Below are 27,492 nucleotides of genomic sequence, written 5' to 3'. Positions count from 1 at the left end.
AAACTATAAGGGATTAGATTCACCCTTCCCAGGACTATCCTGGTATAGAGAAGAGTTTTGGAATGGGGTTTTGCAAATCTATGGCCCACCTGGACTCAAAGAACCAGAGCAGAGACCTCAGTGGAGCTCTGCTGGCTTGCAGTGGCCAAGGGTCCAGGTCTGCCACCCCACATGTCACCCTTGGCACTCACAGCAGGGCACAGCCCATGCAGGGGTGGCAGAGATGTTGTGCATGTCATTGGTCTTACTGGAAGAACTCCAGCAGAGATTTTCCAGAGGAACAACAGAGAGGCTGAATTCTGCAAATAAGAGGTAGTAAATACCTGTGGCAAATATTTCTTCTTTGTTTAGGCCTCTTTTCAAAACACATTTAGGGCTTAACAATAGGCTTCATATTTTTTCAGGATTGAAATACATGTTTTCATCCACTCCACCCAGTTAAGGGTTGCTGGAGTTTCTGCTGTGAGAAAAGACTATTTTGTGCAGATAAATGGCACAGCAGATTGTATATGGGGCAGACTGTATTAGAGTGCTTAGGAATGAAGGCTCAGCAGCACAGTTTGACTTCTGGAAAACTACACTTAGGAAATAAATGTTATTCAGCAGGGCTGCACACTTCACAGTTCTATAAACCAGCAGCAAACACAGCAGAATTTTCTGTCAATACCTTCACCCCTCTATCCTACAAACCTCTGTGTGCCATTCCCATACCCCACTTGACTACAATTTCCATGTAATCCTCTATAACTGGACCTTCCTGATAAGTGTCCTCTGGTTCCCCAAGCCTTCTGTACACCAGTCACCATCACAAGTTGGAGACTGACTGTTTTCAAACCCATTCACCTTTTACAGCCTGGATGGTGGCAAGTGTCCACCTTGGTCCCTGGGCACAGCTGCTCAGTCCTGCTGAGAGGCCCATTTTGTGCAGACAGGCAGAGCACAGCAGCTCACAAGGCCAGGATGGCACCTTCACAGGGCATGGCACTGCCCAGGATGGTTGGAGAGGTGGCTCATCCATAAGGAACTGCTGGCTCTGCCTGCTTTCAACTGCCCACAGCATCTCTCTGAGCAATTTCCCATCCTCTCTCGATCTGAACATCCTGCTTTGCCTCCACATCATCTGGGCCTCTCTCATCCCCACTGTGTTTGCAGTCAGCTGGGGCTGGGCTCTTTCTCCAGCAGCACTGACACAGCCAGAGCACACAGCCTCAAGCTGCACCAAGGGAAATACAGGTTGGATATCAGGGAAAAGTTTTTTACAGAAAGGGTGAGAAAGTACTGGAATGGCTGCCCAGGGAGGTGGTGGAGTCACCATCCCTGGGTGTGTTTAACAGAGCCTGGATGTGGCACTGGGTGCCAGGGTTGAGTTGAGCTGTTGGGGCTGGGTTGGACTCCATGATTTGAAGGTCTCTTCCAACCCAGTGATTCTGGGAATTCTGATTCTGTGATTCTGGTCTCCCTGGGAATACCCACCCCACATCACACTCTATCCTCAAACCACAGCATTCAACAGAGGGAATTTCTCCTGAGAAAGTCCAGGCCTGAGGAATCCAAAGTGAACACCACTTTTGGGTCCAGTGTGCCCTCAAAGCCTGCAGCTACTGACTGAAATAGATAGTGGTGCTTCATTTTCCCTTTCCTGCCTTGCTCAAGAGTTGTAACAACTCCATGGTGAGCAGAACAGCAAGAGAAGTGCACAATGCCCACAGAAATTAGGCCAGAAATTAAACAAGCCAACCCACAGCAGGAGAGATGTGGCCAGACACTCTTGCTCTCCTCCCTCTGCCTTGGTCCAAACCAGCTGATGTGAGCTGGGTCCCACCACTGTGCAACTGGGAGCAGCAGATTCATGGCCAAACAATTTTTCTCCTGGAGAAATCAAGAGTTCAAGGGTTAATCAGGTTTTCCAGCCATGAGCTGGAAGCACAGCACATGAGCAAACATCAGCACTTTTGTCACTACCTTGCCCTTATTCTGTTATCACCACCCCTGTGCACAAAACGCTGCTGGCAAAGAGCTCCAGCTCCAAGGCAAAACCATTCCTCATCTCTGAAGATGGGGAAAAGAGGGACAAAGACAGGAAAAGAGATGTGCACTGAAGAGGTGGCTGTCCCCATTCCAGCTGCCCAGTCAAATCACCTCAGAGAAAACTCATCCCTGCACCTTCACACTTCTCCTTAGTTTCAGCCCAGCTTTTCACTCCCATAAGAAAAAAAAAAACCACTCCATTGCCAGATTATTTCTCCTTGAAACCAGCAGCAGCTTCACCAATGCAAATCTCTGCTTTACACTGTTAAAAACTGGCCTTTGTAGCACAAATAAGGGATACAGGAATTCCCTGCTGCACTGCCAGAATTGAAGAAGGCTGAGATTTGGGGTCTTGGTTGGTGATTGAGTGAAAAGCTCACACTTGATCGACCCCAATGTTTGGAAGTTTCTGCCAAATTCAGCCAATTATTTTAGCTAAGAAGAAAGATTTTGTTGCACAGTGGTAGTGGCAGACTGTACTGCAATTTATGTGCAGTGTCTTTTCCCCAAGCTGACTTTTCATAAAAGTAATAAGTAGTTTCCAAAGTGAAGTGAAAGAAAATGGCAGGGAGAAAATTGAACACCTGGGACTTAAAAAAAACAACTTTTTATTTGGTTTGTTTGTTTGTTTTCCTGAGGAAAGTGAAAATTCCTAGTCTCAGGCAGAAATACATATATTTTATTTTATTAATTCAGTCTGTGAACCAGAAGGAGCGAAGGGACTTACACAGCAGAGCAACAGGAAAGGCAGCTGGGTTTGAGAAGCAACCCAAGCCCTTTGTTGGTGCAGAAATGCCTCAAGGGCCAGCAGCCAACTTTTAAAATAGCCCTAATTACCTTTATAGCTATAATGGGAAAACAGGTGGAAGTGGTCAGGAACAGTAGGTAGAAGAAGAGTAGAGAGAATGGTGATAAAACTGAGTCTTAAAAGTCAGAATTACAGGGAAAATCTGGCTGGAGGGGACCTCTGGAGGGCTCCAGCCCAACCCTTGCTCAAAGCAGAGGCATTTCAAAGCTAGCTCAGGTAGCTCAGTTTTCCCTCTATCCACCATTGGCTGAATAGAGGGAATAGAGAGGAAGAAATCTCTTCTCTCAGCTCCCTGGCTGAGCCCACACTGCTCATTCCAGCCCATCTTACTGACCACCAGGACCTCTGCACATTATTCAGGCAAAACAACTGCACCATGTGTTTGCAACATACCCAAATATGTTTGCATGAATAAATGCATTATTCAGATTATGCTAGCAAAGTTCTGATGAATTTTAAATTACTGAAATCCAATTAAAACCAAAGAAAGACACTAAAAATTCTAATGCTATTCACTGCCTGAGTAGGAAGTGATTTGCTTTCAGTAATGTAGAGTTTTGACTTCCTTTCAGTGACCCACATGGCACCAGGGACACAGAGCAGGGACGTGACAGGAGGGGGACTCAGGGCTGGAGCAGGACAGCAGAGCCTGTAGCCCTCCCAGGTGTGTTCACAACACCCACAGCTGCGCCATGTCCTCTCCTCAGATCCCCAAAATACGAGGCTCCCAGCAGGTGGTATTGCACCTGGGGATCCCTAAAATGTGGGGGCATCTTGTATTGCAAAGGTGATGTCCAGCTGGATGGGAGCATCCTCAAGATAGCCTCAAGAAACCCCCAGGTGGAAAATAACAAAAGAACTTCTTTGAAATCCTCAGAAATCATGTTTTTGCCCCATGGGATAAGGATGTTGACTACAGCCCCACTTAAATCCCAGCATTTGAATGTCAGGCTGTATGGAAGTTTATCTCAGCATTGCACACAATGAAATTAAAAAATACCCACAGTCCAACACCACTTTAATGTCAGGTTTTATAAGTTTAACACCATTGGTTTCTGAAAGAAAACACAAATATTTTGTAGAAAACATAATAATTTGCTGTTATAGCTGCTCAAGGTTACATAAAATGCATATGTTCCCTCCTAAGTGGGGAAAATAATGATAGCTCAAAGCTCTAAAACAGGGAGCTGTTTAAAAAATGGATTTTGTCCTTGGCTTTTCATGGTGGTTGATGGGGAAAAGTGTATTCCTGCAGTTGAAAATCTCTCAATCAAGAACTGCACCACCAGCCACAAGCAGAAATTAAGGAAAATTATTCTAGTCAATGCCACCCTGCTACTAGCTCAACAAGATTTTGCTGTGGTGAGGACATAAGCTAAAATCTTCTAATCATGACATGGCCAGAGTTTGCCTCCCTAAATAAAATCCTTTCTGTAATAGGGGTGTAGCATTACCAGACCAGCATTCCCAGAACTTCAAAATCTTAGGTCATTTAGGCTGAGTCAGCAAGGCAGAGAATATCAAGATTATTTTAAGCATGCATAGAGTTCTATTTGAGACCTTATTTTCCTTCTTACATACAGACTAAGATCTGTAAATATTGAAAAACATGAAAATTGGGTCTTTGTATTTTATGAGAGAACTACTGGTCCAATCAAAAAGGAAACAACTCCCTGGCACCACACATTCCAGATGTTTTCCTGACCATTCTCCATTTTTTCTTCCCAAATGTGAGTTTTCTGTATACTCTAAGAACTGCCATGATCCCCTTTTGTTTAGCCACTCCCAGCTTCATATTTCCAAGCCTGGAAATTATTTCTTTTTGTTTTTTCTTCCTTAATCTGTCATTCCTTTGGTCAGTGAATCTATTCAAAAAACAATGTTGAGTTTTGGAAAGAATTTGATTTTGATTATGTTTGTTGTTCAAGGAGCTGTGGCTGGCTTGGCAGTGTGTTTGTAAGGACAGTTTGTTAATATTTTAAACCAACACATAAACCAAGGAATTTTGGAAATAACCATGCCACCACAATGAATTTACAACATTCACTTGAGCTGGGAAACGATCATCAGTGTTTGGAATGGTGGAATCATAGCTGGAACAGAAAATGACTGTGTTGTACCTGTGGAGTCACTTTCCAAAGAGATAATCTCATTTTTGTACTCTATTAAAAAATCTTTAACTTCAGCAATCAAGTAGGTCAGGTACCCTGGACTGATGCAACTGCACTGACCTTTACAGCGAAAAAAATGAAGATTATTTTCCAACCCAAGCAGGTCATTGACTCTGTCTTACATCAGCATCAGCCTTTGCTGCTAGGCAGAGGGAAAATCACATATGTCATGTTTTATATTCATGAAACACAGCTTTAAATCCAATGAAATGGTACTTCAGAGAAGGCTCTCCTGAAATCTGGGGTAGCTGTGTGCTTTAACACAGGAAACACAAAGGGTTTTTTTCCCCCAAACTTAATAACCAAACTTCCATGAGAAAATTGTCACACAAGCGGTGTACCGCAAATGGCAACAACTACCCCTCTCCTCTAGCTGGAATTGATGACCTTTGAAGTCCCTTCCAGCCCAAGCCTTTCCATGATTTTTGGAGATCTTTTGATCTCCATTAATGCTGGATGCAGGATGAGAGCCAGAGATGTGGCACTGGAGCAGCTATATTGGAGCTGCAACACCCACTCTTGTTCTGAGGTGAGAATTACAGCCACCCTCATGCCCAGGAGAAACCTAAACATACCAGAAACACCAAAAAAACCCCCAAGATCCCAACTCACAGCAGAGCTAAGAAAGCAAATGGATCAGCATTTCCTGAAGAGGATTCTGACTTCACCTAATAAAATTCCCACATGCTGCTGCCACCCAAGTGTATCTCACAAGTGAATCTTAATGTTATTTTCTTAATTTTGTTGCAAGGGAGATGATACAGAAGTGGTGAAGGGGAGGATTTAAAAGAAACGGGGATGTGGCACTTTGGTACGTGGGTTAATGGTGGCCTTGGCAGTGCTGGGGCAATGGTTGGGCTCAATAATCTTAAAAGTCTTTTCCAATCTAAATAATTCTGTGATTCTGTGGCTCTATTGTTCTATGACACACTTTATATTAGCTAAACCCATGTATCATTTTTTGTTGATACTTGAGAAACGATTTTTTTTCTGGCAAAGAAATGTTTGCCAAGGCCAATGACAAATGTGTTATGTATCAGCGCTGAGAGAAAATGAGCCCTGAAATTGGCACAATCAAGTGTGTGTAAGAGATGTGTTTGCTCATGCCTCCAATCAAGGATCCTCATTAAATAATCATGTGACTCATACAAGAAGCTACAATTAAGCAGCACAGCTCACACTTCCAATATTCATGAGCAGTCCACAGAGCCCAAGTATAAAGGGAGTCATTTCCAAATTTGACTCACGAGTTGGTCTGATGAAATGCTGTTTTCTCACCAATATTAGCACAGTTGGGAAGAGGTGCTATATTTCTCCAAAAAATGCTTATTGATTATTTCCTTGCCCTTTCAGAAGCATGAAAACTTTTTACTTAAAAGAATTCACTGGAAAAAATAATTTCTATAAAACGGAACTTTTTTCTTCTTTTTTTTTTAATTTTAATTGAATTAAAACTGCTGCAAAGCAAATCAAAAACATTGGAACCAAGTGTTAGGTATTTAATATTTCAACTCTTTTTCTCTGATGTCCCTCTCATTGCTTTCACTGCTTCATTACAGGTAAGGGAATATAAGGGAATAAGGGACACCTTTCACTATCCCAGGTTGCTCCAGGCCCAACCCATCATGTCCTTGGACATTTCCAGGGATGGAGCAGCCACAGCTTACTCTGGATAACCTGTGCCAGGCTCTCATCACTTTCACAGTGAAGAATTTCTTCTAAATATCTAGTCTGAATCTCCCCTCTTTTAGTTTAAAAGTTTTTTTAGTTTTAGTTCCATTTTCCCATGTCCTGTCACTATCTGCCCATGTACAAAGCCACTGTCCCTCTCTTATACAAGCTCCCATTAAGCAATGGAAGGTCACTCTGAGGTCACTCTGGAGTTTTCTCTTTCCAGACTGGAGAACCCCAAATCTCTCAGCCTGTCTCCCCAGCAGAGGTGCTCCAAGCAGTGCTGGGCTTTAAACTTCACTGTAAACCTGTCAGAAAACAATCAATCTCTTACTGAAGTAAACTCTCAAGTTTGCTTTCACAGTCCACATTTATAAACACACTTTTACCATCTTCCCCTTATGTTTGCAACAATAGTCATTAAATCAGTTTAATAAGACTCTAGTTGCTGTATCTTTTTCAATTTCCTCCTTCCTTGGATGCAGGCACTATGCTCTTAGCATCCAACTCTAACTGCACACTTTATCTTCTATAATTTCTCTCTGCCTGCATTTATTAAAAATCCTTGTTAATATTTTGTGCTGAAGTTTGCTGTTTGTCCAACTTACTGAATGATAAGTTGAGATTTGTCTGCAGGAGTCAATTCACCCACTCCCCCTAAGGAAAGCTGGGTTTTCCCTGCAAAACACACAAAAATTATTTATTTTCTTTAAAAAAATAAATAATTACCATAAAAAAGACACTGAAACACAAGAATATCAGCCATTCCCACTTTTCTGTGGCTTGTGGTTGATGCACATTTTCAAAGAGGAAGAGAAGCTGCTGGTTTGTACCAGGTGGGAACCAAAGTAAGATGGGAAAATAAAATATTAGTGTATTTCCTGCTGCCATCCCTCACCTCAGCTTATAGATTCACCAAAAACAGGGCCATAAGGACTTGAAAGACCTGATTCCATCGTTGGCCCCAGGCAGCAACATCACTTCTTTGCCATCTAGGTGATGTCCCTCTGGACTGCCCTCTCCTGCACCTGAGCTGCAGCCACCACCCACCCAGAGTGTGTTTCTCTGTCCCACAGGTCCACATTCTCCCAAGGCTTTTTCCAACTGTTTAATCTGATAGTTGCAGCTGAAGCCACACACATTTCTGGAGGCTGGGTTGACTCGGGCTCTTTGCTTGGGTTTTCATGAGCTCAAAGCACTTAGAGACTGCTCTTGTTCTGTGCCCCAGTGATTCTCACTTTTAGCTTAAACAGAATTCACAGAATTCACAGAATTCACAGAATCACTGGGTTGGAAGAGACCTTAAAGATCACGGAGCACAACCCAGCCCCAACACCTCAACTCACCCCTGGCACCCAGTGCCACATCCAGGCTTTGTTAAACACACCCAGGGATGGACTCTACCACCTCCCTGGGCAGCCATTCCAGAACAACTTCTTGTTCTTCCAGAACAAGCCTGGTACTTTTAACCTCCCCTCCTAGGTTGAATTTCCCTGACATCTGATCACTCTGGTCCCTCTCCTCTGGGTTTTCTGCATTGCTCCTGATGTGCTGTGCTCCAGACTGGACACCATGCTCATCCCCGGGCCATTTATTGCATCTTGCACACCAAAAACACATCACCACATCTCAGCCTGGTGTTTAGCAACAGCAAAACAGCACAAGATTTGCAGCCTGTGGTGGTTTGGGTTTGGCTTGTGACCCTCAACACCCCAGTTCTTCCCTGATGGATTCATCTGGGGTTTCCCATTCCATATTTAGGAAGCTGGCTCTCCCTGCTGAGGTGCCCTATCCCTGCATGACCACCTCCTGTTTATTCTGAATGTTTATACAAGTGGCCAAGACCATTCTGCTTTTTCATGGTCTTCCTTGTGGTTTCCTTGTGTTAGATTTAGGAGCTGGGAGAGCTCAGCCAGCCTCCAAGGGTCTGGAGAGTGGATTCACACTCCTGCTGTAGCTCAGCACTCCTCCAGGTACTACTCACATGGTGAAAGGCTCAACAGATCTGTCTGTGCTTTGAAGAATGGGGATTTCAAGCCCTTTCAATTGACTGAAAGAAATAACTGAGAAAAAAAAATGCATTCAAAGGCTTTTTAAAAATGCAATTCTGTTAATTGCTCCAACTGAACAAAGGGTGGAGGGAGATGGTTTTGCAGGCAAACTTCACCTCCGGATCTTGTGAGCACAGGAGATGTGGACCAAAAGGCATCTGCTGAATTTATAAATTTAACCTCCATCACTTCATCCCTTCATAAACTGGTGAGAAAACCATTGCTTGAGAAATCCAAACTCTTGAGAGTAGCTGGGATTTCTTTTCTTGCTGTCCATTTTCCCCTCCATGCTGACTTCCTCTCCTCCCTGGACTGACACTCCTGTGTAATTTACACAATTTTACCCTTCTGCCTACACTGATTTTTAGTGTAGCTCATTTATCCTGTCAGTCTCACCAAGCACCAGGAGCAAACAACCCTTTCCCTCTCAATTTTATGCTGAGCAAGGTTAGAAACCACCTTCTTTAATCTTCTCAGAGGATTCTTAATCTGTGCAGAGCAGTTGTAACCAGAAATCTGAGTGAGCAATTCTGCAGATTCTTTGCTCAACATGGTTTTTTGCTCACATCTGGCTCTTTGTTTCTAAAAGTTACAAAAGCCTGAGATCCCTGGTGCTGGAAGCAGGCAGCAGGACTCCTGGTAAGATTTGGATTTTACCTACTTAGCAGTTGCTGAATGATGGGATTGAAATTGGTTGAAAACTTCTGGAACAGACTATTTTTTTTTTTTTGAAAAGCTGACTAAAACAAGCAGCACAGCAAATCTGAGGGAGCAGTTGTTGCAGCTCCAAGTTCAGGGTCAGGAAAGGGAACCTGGTGGCTCCTAAAGGCTTCACTTCCCCCTCATGGGAATTGCTTTGCTGCTTTCCTGCTCACACAGTGTGAGAAGGGAAGGGCTTTTCCAAAAGAAAACTCTTGTATAGAGACTAAGAAGAAAGAGTTTCATTTGCTGTCTTCCCTCACTTTAATTCCCTTGCTTGGCATCAACAGGCAAGTCACATTTTTAAGTGAGTAAAGAAGGAGCACTATATAATGATGTTGACCTGTTGGAATGAGTCCAGCAGAGAGCTACCACAGGTCTGGAATACATCTATAAAGACAGGCTGAGACAGTTGGGGCTGCTCAGACTGGAGAAAAGAAGGCTCCAGGGAGATCTTAGAGCCCTTTCCAGTGCCTAAAGGGACTCCAAGAGAGCTGGAGAGGGACTTTGGACAAGGGCAGGCAGTGATAGGACAAGGGAGAATGGCCTTCAGCTGAAGGAGGGTAGGTTTAGGGTAGATATTATGAAGAAATTCTTTGCTGTAAGGGTGTGAGGCCCTGGCACAGGTTGCCCAGAGAAGCTGTGGCTGCCTCTGGATCCCTGGCAGTGTTCCAGGCCAGGCTGGACAGGGCTTGGAGCAGCCTGGGATAGTGGAAGGTGTCCCTGCCCACAGCAGGAGGCTGGAACAGGGTGGACTTCAAAACCCATTCCAACCCAACCTATTCTATAATTTGTGATTCTATGATAATTATTAAAATCCAAGGACCCTGGGCAGCTGCTGGCTTGGGGGACACTTCAGGCCTTCCTCACCACAGTGCTGGCAAAGTCATCTGCTATAAAGAGAAAATAACCTGCTTGGTGTTACAGCCCTGAGATGGGCTGGACAAGAGGCATTTTCATTTCCAGTGACAGAAAACCAAGGTCACAACCCTGTTGATTGCATTAAATAGGTGCTCACAAACCTTGCTTGCTGTTGCAGTAGCTGTCAGTTTTAATGGGTATTTCCATGCTGAGAATAGTGGGTTTATGTCATTGCTCCTCAGACAGAAATGTCAAGGAATAAGTCATAAATGCAGAGTTGAAATTAAGCACACTGATCACAGTGGTTTGTGTTATTCCTGACATTACCTAGAAGCTGAGCTATTGCAAAAGAAATTCTGTCCTGTGGGAAAATTTCATAGTATTTTCAATTTTCTTTTCATCTCAAATCAAGGGGAAACAGAAAACCATTCTATGGAAGAGAAAGCTCCACAGGAAAAATGTCTGGAAATGTTGAAACACTTTGCTTCAGCAGATCTACCAAAGTCAGTAAAGCTGGCAAATAACACATGGTATTCCCTCTATTTTGTTGAGCTGGAAGGGTGAATGCCTTTGTAAAACATAACTAAGGATCCTCAATATTAATTTAAAAGTGATAACATGCAGGAAAAAAATTAACTATCTTCAGGAGCTGAGTAAAAATAACTGCCCTACATTTTTTCAGGGGAGAGGAATGGCTTTTAGGAGTCTCAGCCTGAGAGGCCCTGTAAACTGAGTCACTGATGATGAAATCAAAACCTCTTTGGAGAAGCCTGGTACTGCCCAGACCTCATCAGACCCAGATTGAGCTCAAATGCAGCTCCTGGGGGCTTTTGTGAGACCTTCCACCATCCTGTGGATCAGATGTTCCATCAGGAAAATAGTAATAAAGGTATCTTATGTCTCCCCAGAAGGCAACCTGAGGAACAGCAGCTTTGTCTTGCCTTCTGTGCTTTTCACCATCTCTTGGAAAGCAAAGGGAGATGTTGGCAGAGAGCTGGCCAGGGGAAAGCAAATAGAAACACAGACATTATACAGCAAAACTCCAAGCACAGGTCATGCCAAACTCCGAGTTCCAGTCAATGCTGAGTGGATTATGGGCAGGGAAGGGGAAAACTTACTCAGAAAGTGCTGGAAGATGTGGCATTTCCATTTCCAAGATGTTGCTGATATGCTGAAAACTCCCCTTTCTGCTCATTTAGCACAGCTGGGACATTGCAAAAATCAAACCCTCCCTGTGAATTTTCTTTTTTTTCCTTTTGCAAATCAGCACACTCTGCAGCACAGTTTTCTTCCCTTGGCAGGGAGGAAGGTGTCAGGAGTTACCATCCAGCTGTGGCGACACCTTGTAGGAACAGTCAGAAGAAATTCCTGAAACCTTTATTGCTGAAGTTCAGGCTTTGGCCAGTGTCTCAGACCCTCTAACAGCTGCAGGCAGCTGTCTGCAGGCTGAGGTGGGAAACCATGCACCAGGTTTGATGCAGATGTCATACAAAGAAGGGAACAAGCAGTAGAAAATGGAGAGACTGAAGCTGCACTTCTGGGATCAATTCACAGAACCATGTAGAAAATTGTTCACCAGTGCAGATCACATCAGAAATTATCTTGATGACAAAGAAAAAAAAATAAGCTATTCTGTACATCTTCCTACTCTTTAGGGTGCAATCAGGGCACATCTTCAGCATTGCTATTAGCATTCCTCCACCAAAGAAATCCCAGCAAAGCACTGAGCTCTCATTTTCAAAGATGATGCTGGAAAGCTTCCCAGATTATATATTTTCCTCTTTAATTTATACCTCTGAGGATAATGCTAATCAAGGATGCAGTGAAAGTGGTGAGACATCCCCAGACCCAGGCTGATTTATTAACAGTGGTTGCATTATTCTCACTTGGAGAACAATGTTAGCATCCCAAGATTCCATAAAAAAAAAGGTTCCTGCTTGCTGGTAGGTTATCAAATACAAGCTGACAGTGTACTTGCACAGCAGATATGCATAAGTGCAGTGCACAGTATGATTCATCTGCAAAACATCCAGCATGCTAGAAGCTCAATTTAAAGTAGGTTAGAAGAACGATTCATTAAAAAGCAACAGCAGAGAGAGGGGGGGGGGGAAAGAAGAAGCCCAAACTCTAAAATCCCCACCTGGGAATGGTTCACTTCTCAGTCTTTGTTCAGCCCCCTTCCCCTCACTTTTGAATAGAGTTTGGATGGCAGAGGGAGGGACAAGATGTAAAAATACATGTAGCTAGACAAATATTACAAATGCCATCTTCAAGGCCTGGCAGATCCACCAAATATTCCAGGGATTATACATGGTCTGCTTAGCACGTTCAAAGTAGAGGGAGATTGCATTTATTTCACACAGCATTAATCCCCAGGCCTGTCTCCTCAGCTCTGACCTGAACTTCTACTACACAGCACTGAATTATAAAGGCTAATGTCAAAAGGACTTTGAGAAAAAAATAAAAATATTCCCAAAATGGCAACTGGCTTTTACTACGATAACTGCTCAGATAATCCTCCATAATCTGCAGTGGTATTTTTTAGGGTAGTGGGGAAAAAAAAAAACACAAGAGGAAAAAAAATGTACATGACATGGCAATTCTAAAAATAGAATAAAGAACTTTGCAGGCTGGAATTAGTGCTTTTGAAATGGAATTTATGTATGTTTGGAAGCAAAGGTACTTTTCGAAACAATGCTGTCAGCCAAATAAGGTGAAACATGAATTGATCTGAGAATAATTTGACAAATATGCACTTATTTCTAAAATCTCATTATTTTCACTAATACTATTTTAATCTGTGTATCTCTTGTGGGAAGGGTTTTTTTTGTCTGATGACAAATTTCTAAAAAAATTTTTAAATTTCAGGAATTTCAGTCCTTTCTCCTGGCAGCAGAGGTAGGTATGCATTTTCATAGGCAGAGCTCCTATTTCATTCATGTAAAAGTAATCCAGGTTTTACTTAATGACTCCACATCTGTCCATGCAATCAATTAATTGCTTGTTTGACTTTTCAGTCCTGTGTGCAACGTACCCTCATTAAACACTCACAGAACTTTTTACGTGGAAAAATAGATACCACCTAAAACACTAAGAATCTACAAAAATCCTCTCTTACAAGCAACAAATATGCCACTTACCAGCCAATTCACTATAAGGATTTCTTAGTTAAAGTGATAAACAGAGCTACTGCCCAGATGTTCCAAACCTATTATTTTATTTTTATTTTTATTTTATTTTATTTATTTTTTCCCATAAACAATGTATTCAGAGGAGGTGACTCCTCTGGTGTTTTAAGTCTCACACATCATCTTGGAGTGTCACCTTTGGGCCCAACACCTTTTCTAGGAGCTAATTAAACTCTGAGAATCACAAATTACAACAGAGGCTTTCAGGATAACCAGGAAATTCTGAGGAATCAATTCTACATTCCACCCCAGGGATAATTTGCTAGAGCAGTAGAGAAATCAGCAACTACATAAATGCTGCATTATGTCTTTTTTTAAAGAACTGCAAAAGCTGCAAAAGAGAGGAATCAGCCTCAGCTTTAGGTTAGCTCTACATCAAAGGCAACTGTCTCAATTCAAATTTAGTGCACTGCAATTTTGCAGTTTAGAGCATTTCCTCAATGATGTTTAACAAAGCTATAAACCTTTATAATAAAAAGGAAAAAAATACCAAAAAAACCCCAACCCAGCAAACTGACAAACATGCTACATCCTTAGAGATGAGCACTAAACAGAGGATGAAAAAAATGAATTTTACATTTTTGTAACTTTCATAAGGAGCAGGAGAAGAGGTTTCCCATTTGACTAAAATCAGTCTGCAAATAAGAAATGCCTGCTGCTGCTATCACACAGCCACACCTGCAGGAGCAGCTCAGCTGAAGTGCACATTTCATTTCCCGCGTGTTGCATCGTGCTCCAGTGCTGAAGTCAACAGCAATGAAAACATCACGAAATGCAAAACACCTCCCATCCACGTGAGCAGCAAGTGCATCCCTTTTACCCCTGCACTGAGGACAACAAGGGAAAAAGCCAATTAAGACTGATTGGGATTCAGAGCCCTCCATGCTCCAGCAGCCAGGGGAGAGCTGGGAGCTGTGAAAACTCATCCCCCCTCCCACAAAGCACATGGAATGCTGCTCCACAGAGAGGGCAGAGATGAGACACTGATCCCCAGCTCTGCTGGCTGCAGGTGTCACCTCCCAGCCCTGCCCCGGGTGCCTCACACAGGGAGAGGGATGCAGCTGACCTGGATACAGGTGAGCACTTGAACGGTGCTGGCAGATTCAGAGCAACCTTTAAGCTGTGCTCAGGATCCAGCCCTTTGCAGATTCAGAGGAACCTTTAAGCTGTGCTCAGGATCCAGCCCTTTGAAGATTCAGAGGAACCTTTAAGCTGTGCTCAGGATCCAGCCCTTTGCAGATTCAGAGCAACCTTTAAGCTGTGCTCAGGATCCAGCCCTTTGCAGATTCAGAGTAACCTTTAAGCTGTGCTCAGGATCCAGCCCTTTGCAGATTCAGAGGAACCTTTAAGCTGTGCTCAGGATCCAGCCCTTTGCAGATTCAGAGGAACCTTTAAGCTGTGCTCAGGATCCAGCCCTTTGAAGATTCAGAGCAACCTTTAAGCTGTGCTCAGGATCCAGCCCTTTGCCTGCCCAGGAGCTTGGCATTAAAACCATTTCCAAGCAGAGCTGCTCACATGTGCCCCAAGCCCTGTGTGGGGTGAGGGAGTCCCCACCTTCCTGAGATGCAAAATTATGTTTGTGGGGGGTAGGCCCCTGCTTAGGGGATGGATTAGGCCTGTGAATGGCAGAGCTCTCTTGCTGGTCATGATGGCTCTGATTTTAGCTTTTATATTTTTCAGATTCTATTCTGGTTTAGTGTGTACTTCTGAGCTTCTTATTAGGGGATGGTGAGCTCTCTGCACAGAATAGGGAGACAAAACAATTCCTTCTCTAGCAGGGGACCAAGGACAGATGATCCAAATTTCAGGCCCAAGAGCAGAAACAATGGTGGACTGAAGAGAGAAAAACAAGATGGGTGGGATAAGCTTCATAACCTAAAGCTATAACTGGACAATCAACTCCAATATGCAAATGGACCAGAACATATAAAAGTGTGTGACCCTATGACCTGTTGTCCATTTTGTGACCATTTTGGGTTCACCTGGGGGTGTAGCCCTGGCTGGGCTCTTGTGTTGCCCAAGGTGGATCCATTGAGGCCTTTTAATAAATCCCTGTTTTATTCTTTAGCTCTGTCTAGTCTCTGTTCTAGGTCAGCCTTCACAAGGCATCAATCAGAACCCTTAAATGCAGTCTGTCCCTCCAGCAGCTCTTTCACAGGTGCCCCTGAGTGTTTTGGGAGCTGTGTGGAGGAGCCCAGGCTCAGCAGGAGAACATCAACACAAACTCAGATGGCTCAGGCTGTCTGCAGCCCTTCTGTGCACAGCTGTGCTGCAGAGCCTGCCCAGGGTGAGGATTTTTGTTTGGTCACGCAGCCAGTGACTAATGCAGTGCAGGGAAAGCTGGGGATGTCTTTTGGGGCTGTAACTTCTGCATTTGTGGCTTTGAAATGTCCAGTGGGGTGAGGGATGGCACCCAGGGCTGTGTTTGGGATACAAAGCCCTGGCCAGACTTGGTGTTTCCTCTTTCTCAGCCACAGGGCTCACCCAGGGGCACCCACATGTGCACCCAAGACATGGACTGATAATCTGGACAGGAAAAAAAAACAAACCCTCAGAGATGAGAAACCCTGAAGGGCTGGAAGCGGGAAAGTTTCCAGCCTGACAAGGCTGCCCCATGCATTTCCTTTCTACTGGCCACAGTTAATAAGTCCCTTCAATGTCTTTAAAGCTACAGGCAATAAATCAGCTGCAGTTAATAAATTCAGCACTGCTGAAAAATAAGCCATAACTCATGTCCTGAATGGCACAGAAAAGCCTCAAGCTGACATAACTCTGCAGGTCTGCAGAGTCACCCTGGTGCAGAAAGCATCTTCCCTGCCCCATCAGCTCCTGCATCCAGGATGGGAGAGAGGGAGATGTTGGGAATGCTGCAGCTCTTAATGGCAATTGTGTCCAAATCATCTGTGGAGAAGCAGCTCCCTTTCCTCACACCAGATCTCATGATAGCAGGAGGCTGTATCAAGGGCAGGCGACTCATAGCAGCAATGAAAGAAATATGCAAGGAACTCTTTTATCAGCTATTATTTAAATAAAGGTGGGAAAGCCCTCTCTCAAGGAATATTAAAGCACAAAGCCAATGTTTATGAGGTAACACCTCAATATTTGAAAGTGACAGGCTTATGAAGGATGTAGTCATTTCTAACAATTTTTGTTCTCACCTAGAAGCACATGACAGATCAAAATAAACGACAGCAACATGATTATGATTTTAATTCTAAGTTTTTGATCTCTTTAAAGGTTAATTTTCAGTGCTGTAATGAGATGGGTAAGTGCAGGTGCTTCCATTTTACATGCAACTGTCCTGAAGCAGTCTGGTCTAATGGGTAATAAAGCCAATTTAAAATGATATATCTTCTACCTCATTTATTCCTAAATTAAACAAAACATGCTCATCTTTATGCATATACTTAAGACCATCTTAATTTTAATAACAGTTAAGAATGCACTTATGTTCCATAAAATTAGAATCTTAAATACTTCACTGAAACAAGGAGGGCTGAAATAGGTGATTAAGGTCCTCTCTATTTCAAGTCTTGCCTTGCAGGTGAGTTCCAAGAATTTATTCTCACTGTTGAAGGTAGGAGGTTTCTTGGAGGAATAGACTGACCATAAATCAGAAATGTCTTAAAAAAACCACAGTACTAAATGTGAGATGTGCTCCTGAGTGCTGAATCATGCCAACTCTACAGCTTGTCCTAAATTAGAAAACTAATTACAAATAATGCTTCATTATTTGAAACACGGTTTGCTATGCGGAGGCCACCTTCTCTTTTGAAAAAAAACCAAACAACAAACAACCTAAGAAAAACAAAAACCCTCAGAATTTTGTAAGCAGCCCTGATTTAGAAGTCAGAGAATAGCACATGAAGGACAAAATGCTACATAAATGCTACATTAAAAATGAAAAATCTCAGTGTGTACTTGGCCCATTTTACAGGTACCAGCTACTAAGGAGGGAGAGTGAGGGAAATTCCTAAGAAATCACCCATTTAAAAAACTCCATTCCCTGCTGATGATGTGGACCTGCAGCACAACTCCTTGGCTGTTTCAGGAACTTGGAGCTAAAACTTTTGTGCACGAAATAATTGGGTCTTGGGGTGAACTCGGTCCTCAGGACTGAAAGCAGATCCTAACTCTAGTCCTGAGCATCCTGGGCCACTCCAGGCCATGCAGCTGGGCCAGGATCCCTCGTGGGAAGGTGTGTGAGTGATGAACAGCCCTGTGGGACCTGCCCAGACTTCTCTGGGAGGATTGAAACAGAGACAACATGCAGGCATTTTCTGGGGTTGCTGTCCCCAGACAGCAGCACAGGTTTTATGGTAAAAATAAGGCATGAGACATGTCATTGAGTGCCATTTCCAGAGCTGAAGGAAAAAAGGAGACAGATGTGCCTCCTGGGACCCTTGTAGCAGTGAGAGATAATGAACCACCCAGCCCAGGGGAGATTCACAGCCCAGAAAATACTGCAACCCACAAAACCCAACACCTGCAGTAACTGGGACATCCAGAGCCTCTCCCCTCCACACCATCCCCTCCTCCCCAAACTCTCCCCCTCAGTTCCTCATCTATAAATAAAACGTTTCATTACTGAGTGATGAAGGTTAAAATAAGGCAGGTGAGTCACCCTCCCTGGTACTACTTTACTCTTTCATCTGCCTCATCCTCTTCCTCAACGCAGTTGCAGCCCTGAAGGCTGAAGGAAATTCATCAGCGTGGCAGTAAAAGCAGGCAGAACTCTCTGCATCCCTGTGAGGAACAAGGGAAAACCAGCTGCATTTTGATCTGCTGGAGTTGGGAACTACACTGCTGCACAGATTTTATGCCAGGTATTTTAGGCACCTCTGAGAGCACCCCAAATGCAGAGCATTTCTGGAAAAGCCCAAGAGGAGCCATTGCTCCAACTTTACCCAAGTGAGAATGAAGGATGGTAATTCAATGGGATTTTTTTTTTTTTTGATGGCTAACTGTGGGCTTAGGCTACTTTTTCAGGCTTCATGAGGATTACAAGAACAGAAAGATCCAAGAAGAAATCCACTTTGTTTCTGTCCCTCTGCAAAATCTGCTTGCACTAACAAAACACCAGGGAATGGGCAGAATCTCCACCAAAATAACTCTGTCCCCTTCACTCACAGCAGTAGATCAGAAGTTGTGAGTGGCTAATCCAGACAGCAGAGGAAAAACTAAATTCATTTCTCTAAATCAGAAAGGACTAAAATGTTGATAGTAGAATTGGCATGAATATATACTCTTCCAAAGTTTCATATTTCTGACTAAATCTGGCCTCAGGTGGTTCAATCTGAGCAGGATTGCCTGGCAGTTCAGGATTATTTCCAAACACCCACAGAGGCTCCCCTGTGTCATGCTTAGCTCACTGAATCCACCATATCAAGACTTTTCTACAGCAACTTGTAAAATTAGAGTTTGGGTCTTGGCCTTTCCAGTGTGGTGGCTTTGAGCAGCACATTGCTATGGATGTTTGGGGAGATCTTCCTAGAGCAACACCTGGGAAGGGGTGGGAAGGCCACAAAGAGCCATTTGTCTTGGGGAATCTGCTGCATTTGTCCATGATCTGACATCCCAAAAAGTGTCAGTGCCAAACCCAAGCAGTGCAGACATTCGTGTCCATGCCTACTTCTCTCCACCCATGGGGCTCTCAACCTGCCTGAAAACCATCAAAAATCTCTTTCATGCCAAGGTGCAAAGCTGCCAGTAACTGGAGAGAAACCATAAACTGAGAGTCACTGGTGCAGCATTGTCCATGCAAGTTGAGGCTTATGGCAGGAGCACCTCACTGCAGTCTCTTGCAGGCTGAGGGTTGGGTTGGTGGGTACCTCATGGTGAGAACATTTGGGTACACAGCAGATACCTTCAAACCCAGCCTCTACAAATCATTAGAATTGGAAAGGGTTTTTTAAATGGTCTTTACTTAAAGCACTGACATTAGGGATTGTCCTCATCATGGAGCAGCGGGACCCAACACCCCCGTGGTCTTCTGTGTTATATCTGCCCCTATCACAGCATGAAACACTCCTGGGATTTGGTCTCCCACTGCTCCTCAGCAGGCAGAGGCTGTTCCTTAACTCATCTGCCTCACCCAAGCAGCTCTGAGTCCCTCACTGGCACACACCAAAAGGCTGCTGTTATTCCCATGAGCACAGGAATTCCACAACACTGGGGCACCCCAGGGGATCCCAGCCAACCCCTGGATGCTGTTCCAGAAGGGTTCCCACAGGCCATATCCACCATCCCATCGTGTCCCTGTAGACCTGTCCCAGTTGTTCATGCCATCCCCTGTGGCACTGGCCTCCTCTCCTTTGGGCAGCTGGTCCCCATGTGTGACCTGGCTTTGGAGGCAGCTGGAAATGGGCCAGGATTGCCAGGATGTCCTGACTGCTGTGACTGTCTGAAGGCCTGGAGGGAGCAGGAGCTGGCAGCTCTCTGATCTCAGCTGTATGGACATTGGGGCATGAGACCACTGATCTATCACCCATGCACCAGGCTGCAGGAAATTTCCCAGATCCTTACAGAAAAATCACCATTTGTAAGAGTTCCTGCCCTTTTCCCACTATTTTCCCTGAAGAACACATCCAGCATGGAGGTACAGTCCATTCTACCATTTTTGCCATTTCTCTGGAGGAAACCATATGTATTTATACTGGGGAATGCCTGTTAGCCTGTGTAATATTTTTGGAAAATAATTCCTCTCCGGGGTTTTTAATCACTGTTGGCGCATAAAAATAAAATAGCAGAATCTGACCAGATGGTGTGTTGGGTGACATGGGGCTCTCTTCACTAACATGTAATTCCTCACCAGCCCTTCAGGACTGCTTCCCTCACCAGTCCTTGCAAGAGCTGCCTGCAAGGTCCTCTCACCCTGAACCAAATTCATTTTTGGGAAGGAAGAAAACTTTGAGGCATTTGAGGAAGAGAGACATTTTCAGCAAAAGTCAGGGAGGAAAAAAAGCAAGAGAAACAGCCTTATCTCTGATCAGAAGCTGCTGGAGTTTATCTTCACTGGAGCCCTGCAAGAGGAGAGGCTGATGAGGGATCTGCAGCTCCCTGTTGCCCTGACTTTGCTTGAGAAAGCTCTGAGCTTTCCACTCCTTGTAGGAATTTTTTTCTGCAGTCTCAATCACTGCTGACTTTGGTTGATCCAAAGAATGGGGAGTGGAATCCATTGCTTTTCATCATTCAGAAACCACTCACCAGGTTCTGACACAAAGCCAGCTTGGCTCAAAGCCGGGCCCACGGCCAGCTTGAAAATATTCCTGAACCTTTCAACAATCCCTGGCTGGTTTTCAAACTTAAAACAAAAGCCAAGATCAGGGAAAGTTTGCAAATTTTTAGGTTGTATAAAAAAATATCTGCACAACCTGCGATAAATTCCTCCCATTTGTTTTCAGTTATTTTCATGCTGAGAGAATCTCCCAGACCCCAGACCCTGCTCTTGCCTCAGAAAGCATAACCATGGCTTTCACAAAAAAAAAAAAAAGAAAAAAAAAGAAAAAAAAAAAGACCGGTCTGACAGGTGTGGAGGAAGATACAGGATGTGCTGGGAAGCTACCTGAAAATTATTCTGTCCAGTTCACTCTTGTTTGATGGATTGCTCCTTGTCTAAAGTGTCCCTAGATAGCCCATTGTATCAGGAGTGTTTGAGTTTATGGCAGATTATGGCAGTGTTATAAAAAAGCTGGAGCTGCGTGTCTCCTGCTGGGTCCATTCCTATGGCTTAGGAACAGGCAGGAATCTCTCTCTGAGCAGGAGAAATAAAGAGTTTTCAGAAAAGCTTGACAGTTTCAGATATTCAACAATATGACAGTCTTCTTATTCAGAAACTTATGAATACTTAGTCACACGGAGAGAACAAGGAAATTATTTACTTCCCCCGGTGAAGGGGGCGGGAGTCGTGGCTCTCTAGGTAGTGTGGAGCAGAAATACAGCTGCTGCAGCCACAAACAGAGGGAGACTGCAGGGCTGCACTGCCTGGGATGCTGCTCTGTCTGCCATGGTTGGCCAGACACGCTCACAGCCACACAACAGCTCTTTATTGAACAGGGAAAACAAAATGCGAAATGTCTAAAGCACGTTGCTACTCTTACAGTACTGCTGATTTGACAGCCTGAGAGCCCACAGCCAGCAAACACCAAAATGATCTGTATCACTCACTTTGCCTCCACCTTGCCACAGTTTGAGACAAGCAAACAAACATGTCTAAAACCACTTAGCAGAGGATTACAAAAGCTGAATAATTTCTTTGCATCTCTTTTTCTTTCTTCTTTATTTTTTTCTCTTTTCTTTCTTCTTTTTCTTTTATTTCTGTCTGTCTATTCTGCATTCTCTAAGTATAAATCTACAGCCACGTCAAGCCTGAAGAAGCCTTCATTAATTGTAAGCAGTTCCACAGTGATTCCATTTAATGGTGATTTACACAGTTTAAGAGACCACCCCTCTTTGTTCTGAATGTTAAGATTCAGCGTGGCCATATTTTTATCGATCAGTGAACAAAAAATTGCTCACAAGATTCTTTTCCCCCCCTCTTTGTGTCACTATATGGTTAAGGCAGCCCTACCTGGAGACCCCAGTCCTGCCCCTCTTCACACACTCACACATCCTGACATTCCCAGCCCTCTGCCTCTGCCTCCAGTAGAAAGCCACATTCCACAACCCAACACTCGGCTCAGCAAATGAGCAGCACATCAGCAGATGAGCTGCCTGCCCAGAGCTACAACACAGCAAAACAGTTCCCACATCAGCTGAGGGGTGTTGGATCCTGTTTTACCCCTGAGCTCAGTCACATCAAGCAGACAGACAGGCAGCAGGGACACAGGGGCACTGACACACACTGAGACCCTGTGGAGCCACTGGTGTGGGTATGAGCAGGGCAGCACACGCAGCCACACAGACTGTGCTGCTCCTGGCCAGCTACTCTCTGTGCTGATTGACTGGAGGGGATTAGAAGGGACTCAGCCCAAAAACGCAGTTCCTAATGCTCCTGCAGCTATTGCATAACAGAGATCGATTCCTGTCCCGAGCCCTGACCCTCAACTTACTCAAGACAAGTTTAATGCTTCAGGCTCTGTAATGGAAACATCTACTTCCCAGTGAGATGGGATGCATTAGCTCCCCCAGGGCTGGGGTTTCTGGCTGTTTGGGTTCTCTGACAGACAGCAGTGGGAAAGAAAGTAGGGAATTGTCACCAAGAATGAAAGAGAGTAATTTTTCCCCAAACATTTCTACCAGAAGCTATGGGGAGCTGAAGCCTCCTGGGGTCCATTAACAGTTACACACCTGCTGTTAATACACCTACTAAAGAAAGCAGCCCTAAATCAAGGGAAATTGAACACACCCCAAAAATAAACAGAAAATCAATGAACCTGCAGACCCTAAAGTGAACACACCAGAAGTCAAGCACACCTCGATGTTCAAAAGGTGGAAAACACAGCAAGCAAGAAGTCCACAAATAAATGAACAAGTCCCAAAAGCATGCACAAAATGTACAAACACTTCAGAATAGGCACGCTATTAAAAGCTGCATGTTGAAATAATACAAGTGGCCATGCAGGAATTCCAGGTGCACGGGGAATAGCTGAAGTAAGTCCATTAAGATCTGTCACTCCAGATGTGAACAGGTGTACAACAAATGAGGACAGATCCACATCAAGTCAGGTGAAATCAAATGCCTTTCAGCATTTGCCTGAAATCTGGTTGTCTTGTGCCTAACAAACTGCAAAGAGCTTTAGGGAACTTGGCTGTCTCCTGCGTCCCCCCTCCCCCACATCAGCAAAAAATAACTATTTGCAAAGGCCGCATTTCCTCGTTATTTTCTGTTTCTCACTAACTCGTTAGCAATGTTTCCAAGCAGCCAGGCTGGGAGGAAAACAGAGGAAGTGTCAGCAACGAGACAACCGGGAGACGCTGCTGCTGCTGCTGCCAGGGCCCCTTTGTTGAGCATCCCTGGGTACCCCTCGCTTTTTACCTGGGGATGCAGTCGCCATGGTAACGGGCGGGTGTTCCCTGGCGGAGCCGAATCCCAGCTGTTCCCGCTGCTCAGCCCCATCTCCATCCCGCAGCGGAGCCCCAGCCGCGTACTGGTCCGCCCCGTCCGCAGCCCAGTGCAGCCCAGTGCCCGCCAGCAGCAGGTCCTGGGGGTCCGGCGGGGCTGACATGCTGCCTGCGAGGCGCCCGCTGCTCTCCGGCTCTGGGGGTGCCGCGGAAGGGCTGCGGTGGCCGCCGGGCTGGGGCTGGGGCTGCGGCCGCGCTGGGGTCTGGCCGGCTGCGGGCACCGGGAGCCGCCGCCGCCGCTTCTGCTGGATCTCCACTAGCGCTTATTACGCAGGTGAAAATGGCTTGTTAGTTGGAGCCTTCCAGCCCTTGCGTCACCCTGTGGCTGGCATATCACAGGGCAGGAATCTGCCAGCCGGGCTGCCGCTCTCTCCCCTGTTTAACTGCTTCGGCAGGGTAGGCATCGGTTTGTGCGGGTGAGCGAAGAAAAGCCCCCTGGCAGGCGGGCACACGCCTCCCTGTCCCCTCCCGCAGCCCTCCTCCTCCTCCTCCTCCTCCGCATCCCTGCGCTCCGGAGCATCCCGCAGGCGCCGCAGCCGGGCACGGAGCGCCGCCGGCTCCTCCCGCACCGCCGGGGCACGGAGCTCTCCGCAAGCCCAGCCTAAAACCGGCCCGGTTGTCCTCTCTCTGCCAGCCCCTAACCCGGCGAGGGCAGCCGCGCTCTGCCCCTGGGTTTGTTCGCTCGGTTGGCTCCTCTGTTTGCAGCCGCGCAGGAGAGACGATCGCAGCTTAGTGGCACTTGTCAAATATAAACTCACAGCAGGTGTCTGTGGGCCTCTTTCTTCCTTTCCTTTCCTTTCCTTTCCTTTCCTTTCCTTTCCTTTCCTTTCCTTTCCTTTCCTTTCCTTTCCTTTCCTTTCCTTTCCTTTCCTTTCCTTTCCTTTCCTTTCCTTTCCTTTCCTTTCCTTTCCTTTCCTTTCCTTTCCTTTCCTTTCTCCTTTCTCCTTTCTCCTTTCTCCTTCCTTTCTCCTTTCTCCTTTCTCCTTTCCTTCTCACAGGATTTATGTGTGTGTACTGGGGCGATGAGAAATGTCAGAGATTTTTGCTGTCAGTGAGAGCAGCAGCAGGGTGAGATACAGCAAAGGTGAAAGCACAGGGCAGGGTCTGTGCATTCACAGAATCTGTGCCACTTCTGAAGTGAACTAGGAGCGAGTTTCCTTGCTGTCCTTTTACAGGTGAGGAAATGGACTCAGGTAAAGGGTATGGGATCATTCCTGCATTGCATAGAGTTCTGGCACTAACAGGTCAAGGAAATAAATTCCCTGCCTTGCAGAAGGGCCTCTTTCTTGTAATGCAACAGGTCAAGCTACAAAGTGGAGTGTAATTGCCCCAGCCAGAAGATTCCATTCCCACCTGGCTCTCTGCCTGTTGCAGCAGTGGATCTCCAGCTGTGATCTGTGTGTCAGCATCCCTAGGCAAGCTTCAGACCCTCTCCAGCTACAGCAAACTTATGCTTGGGCTTGAAAACTGAACATTTCCACTTTTTCCATGCAAAGGGGGAGGAAATCCAGGGTAAGACCACAATACAAGATGAGAAGCCTCAAAAGTAGCCTTGAGGATTTCATTTCCATTTGTGTTATCTTCGCAGGGAATTGTCGCCCTTATCCTCACTCCATCCTGCTGCTGCCTGAGAATCCTAGAATGGTTTGGGGTGAAAGGAACCTAAGAGACCAAAGACCATCCAGTTCCACCCCCTGCCATGGGCAGGGACACCTTCCACTAGGCCAGGTTGCTCCAAACCCAACATGGCCTGGAACACAGCCAGGGATGGGGCAGTCACAGCTCCTGTGGGCAGCGTGGGCCAGGCCTCAGCAGCCTCACAGCCAATTTAGCCTCCAATTAGCCCAGGCTAATTAGATTTTCTTTATTTCTGTATTTCAAGATAGGACATGTTTGCTGCAGATCAGCAGCAATGATTTCAGTCATCATGGTTGTAATGCCAAAACCCATCCCATACCATCAGGGTTTACCTCATGAGCAAAGGAGAATAATTTTCCAAATTCATGGTTCCTCCTTTCACATATAAAATGTCTGATCATGAGTTCAGCAAGATTCTGATGATGTCAACACTGATATAAATGAAATTAATAATATAAATATGTTTTGGTTTTAAAAATATGTTTTCCACTGGTTCGTAAGGCACATCCTTGTTTGGATTTCCCAGTTTTCTTTTGCATTCACCACTCTCTGAGATGCTTCACAAGTCTCTGTGTGAGGGTACAACGGACTGAAGCTCTCAGGAGAAGGGCACTGAGCCCCTGGCAGCTCTGCTGTGTGAGCAATGGGCCATCACAAAGACCTTGTGATAAGGCAGCATCATCAGAATGTGTGCACATGGCCACCAGGAATGATTCATTTCCACAGACCAAAGGGTTATCGTGGGCTGGGGCTGCTCCATGAGCACAGGCAGTGCTACTACAGTAAAAGACTGAGTAGAAAGAGTGTGGAGTGTGTGTTCTGCTTACTGAACAGAAATGGGGACAAGCAGGAGTCAGCAGAGTGCCCAGGTGGTCAAGAAGAACAATGGCATCCTGGCCTGTATCAAAAAAAATGTGGCAGCAGGACCAGGGAAGTGATTGGACACTGAGGAGGCTGCATCTCAAATCCTGTGATGAGTTTTGAGCTCCTCCTGACAAGAAAGACCTTCAGGGGCTGGAGTGTGTGCAGAGAAGGGAAGGGAGCTGGGGAAGAGCCTGGAGATCAGGTCTGATGAGGAGGAGCTGAGGGAGCTGGAGGGGCTCAGCCTGGAGAAAAGGAGGCTCAGGGGGAAATTCTGGCTCTGCAAAACTCCCTGACAGGAGGGTGGAGCAGCCAGGTGGGGGCCAGGCTCTGCTCCCAGGGAACAAGGGACAGGACAAGGGGAAATGGACACAAGTTGTACCAGGAGAGGTTCAGGTTGGACATCAGGAACAACTTCTTCAAGGAAAGGGTTGTCAAGCATTGGAAGGGGCTGCCCGGGGAGGTGGTGGAGATGTTCAAGAAATGTCTGGAGGCGGCACTCCATGGTTTGGTTGACAGGGCATTGATTGGTCAAAGGTTGGACTTGAAGCTCTTGGAGATCTTTTCTAACCGTAATGAGTCTACAATTGTATGTAAATACAATTGGGGTTTTTTTGTTTGTTTGTTTGGGTTTTTTTGTTTTGGTTTGGTTTGGTTTGGTTTGGTTTGGGGTTTTTTTGGTTTTTGGGAGTTTTTTTCCTTTGGGAATCCCACTTGTAGTGCAACCCAGGACTTTATTTCACCATTTCCTCTACAGTCCTCAGGTGACCTGGAACAGCCTCATGCAATACAGTCAGCTCTGCTCATCACCATGTAATGCTGCAAGGGAAAACCAGAGGTCTGATTTCAAACCTTGGATACAAACACAAACCCTGAGCTCCTACTGACCATCAGAGATGTGGTAGATACATTTCTGATAGCAAAGCTTTGGTTTGCCAGGATGAGTGGAAAAAGATCAACAGGAGCAACAAGACAATACTCAAAAATCTTGATAAGTCCATTTTTCATGCTGTAGAGAAAACTTTGAACTTGGCACAACCTGGGCTGTCTGCATGAAGTTAATTAACAGGGGTTATTTAAGTTCCCCACAGGAAAATCAGGCTGGATGAAGATTTAATCTAATACCTGTTTAAGAGAGGTGTGAGTTTAAGTGGCACAAGGAACAAAAATTAATTCTTTTTATTTTCAATGTGTTTACAAAAGCTCCTGGTAGTTTGTATTGTATTGTGCAGCAAACTGGCCTGCATGGGGCTCATTTATCTCTGCTTATTAGTATTTAATTATCTTGATCTACCCTTTGGACATTATAAACCTCTGAATGTATGAAGTCTGAGAACACAGACACACAAATTGCTTCTCTTTCCATTATAGCCCTTTGTGTTCTGGGGATGCTGCATGATGCTGGGACAAAGTGACTTTGAACCTCGAGGGGATTTGTGGTCTCAGATGTAACA

General features: G+C 45.2%; 1 protein-coding gene across 1 annotated transcript in view; it reads right to left on the bottom strand.

Moving 5' to 3' along the window:
* The window catches only part of RTN1 (reticulon 1), a 124,285-nt gene extending 100,392 nt beyond the window's left edge, over positions 1–23,893 (bottom strand). The window contains exon 1 of the mRNA XM_066551821.1: positions 23,454–23,893. Within this exon, the coding sequence (XP_066407918.1) occupies positions 23,454–23,643 (190 nt within the window). The 5' untranslated portion in view covers positions 23,644–23,893. The remainder of the gene's footprint in view (positions 1–23,453) is intronic.
* Between the last annotated feature and the right edge of the window lie 3,599 nt (positions 23,894–27,492).

Source organism: Molothrus aeneus, chromosome 6 (assembly GCF_037042795.1).
Source record: "Molothrus aeneus isolate 106 chromosome 6, BPBGC_Maene_1.0, whole genome shotgun sequence".
Classification (NCBI taxonomy): domain Eukaryota; kingdom Metazoa; phylum Chordata; class Aves; order Passeriformes; family Icteridae; genus Molothrus; species Molothrus aeneus.
The sequence above is the reverse complement of the archived record's forward strand: the minus strand, read 5'-3'. Positions and strand labels throughout refer to the sequence as shown.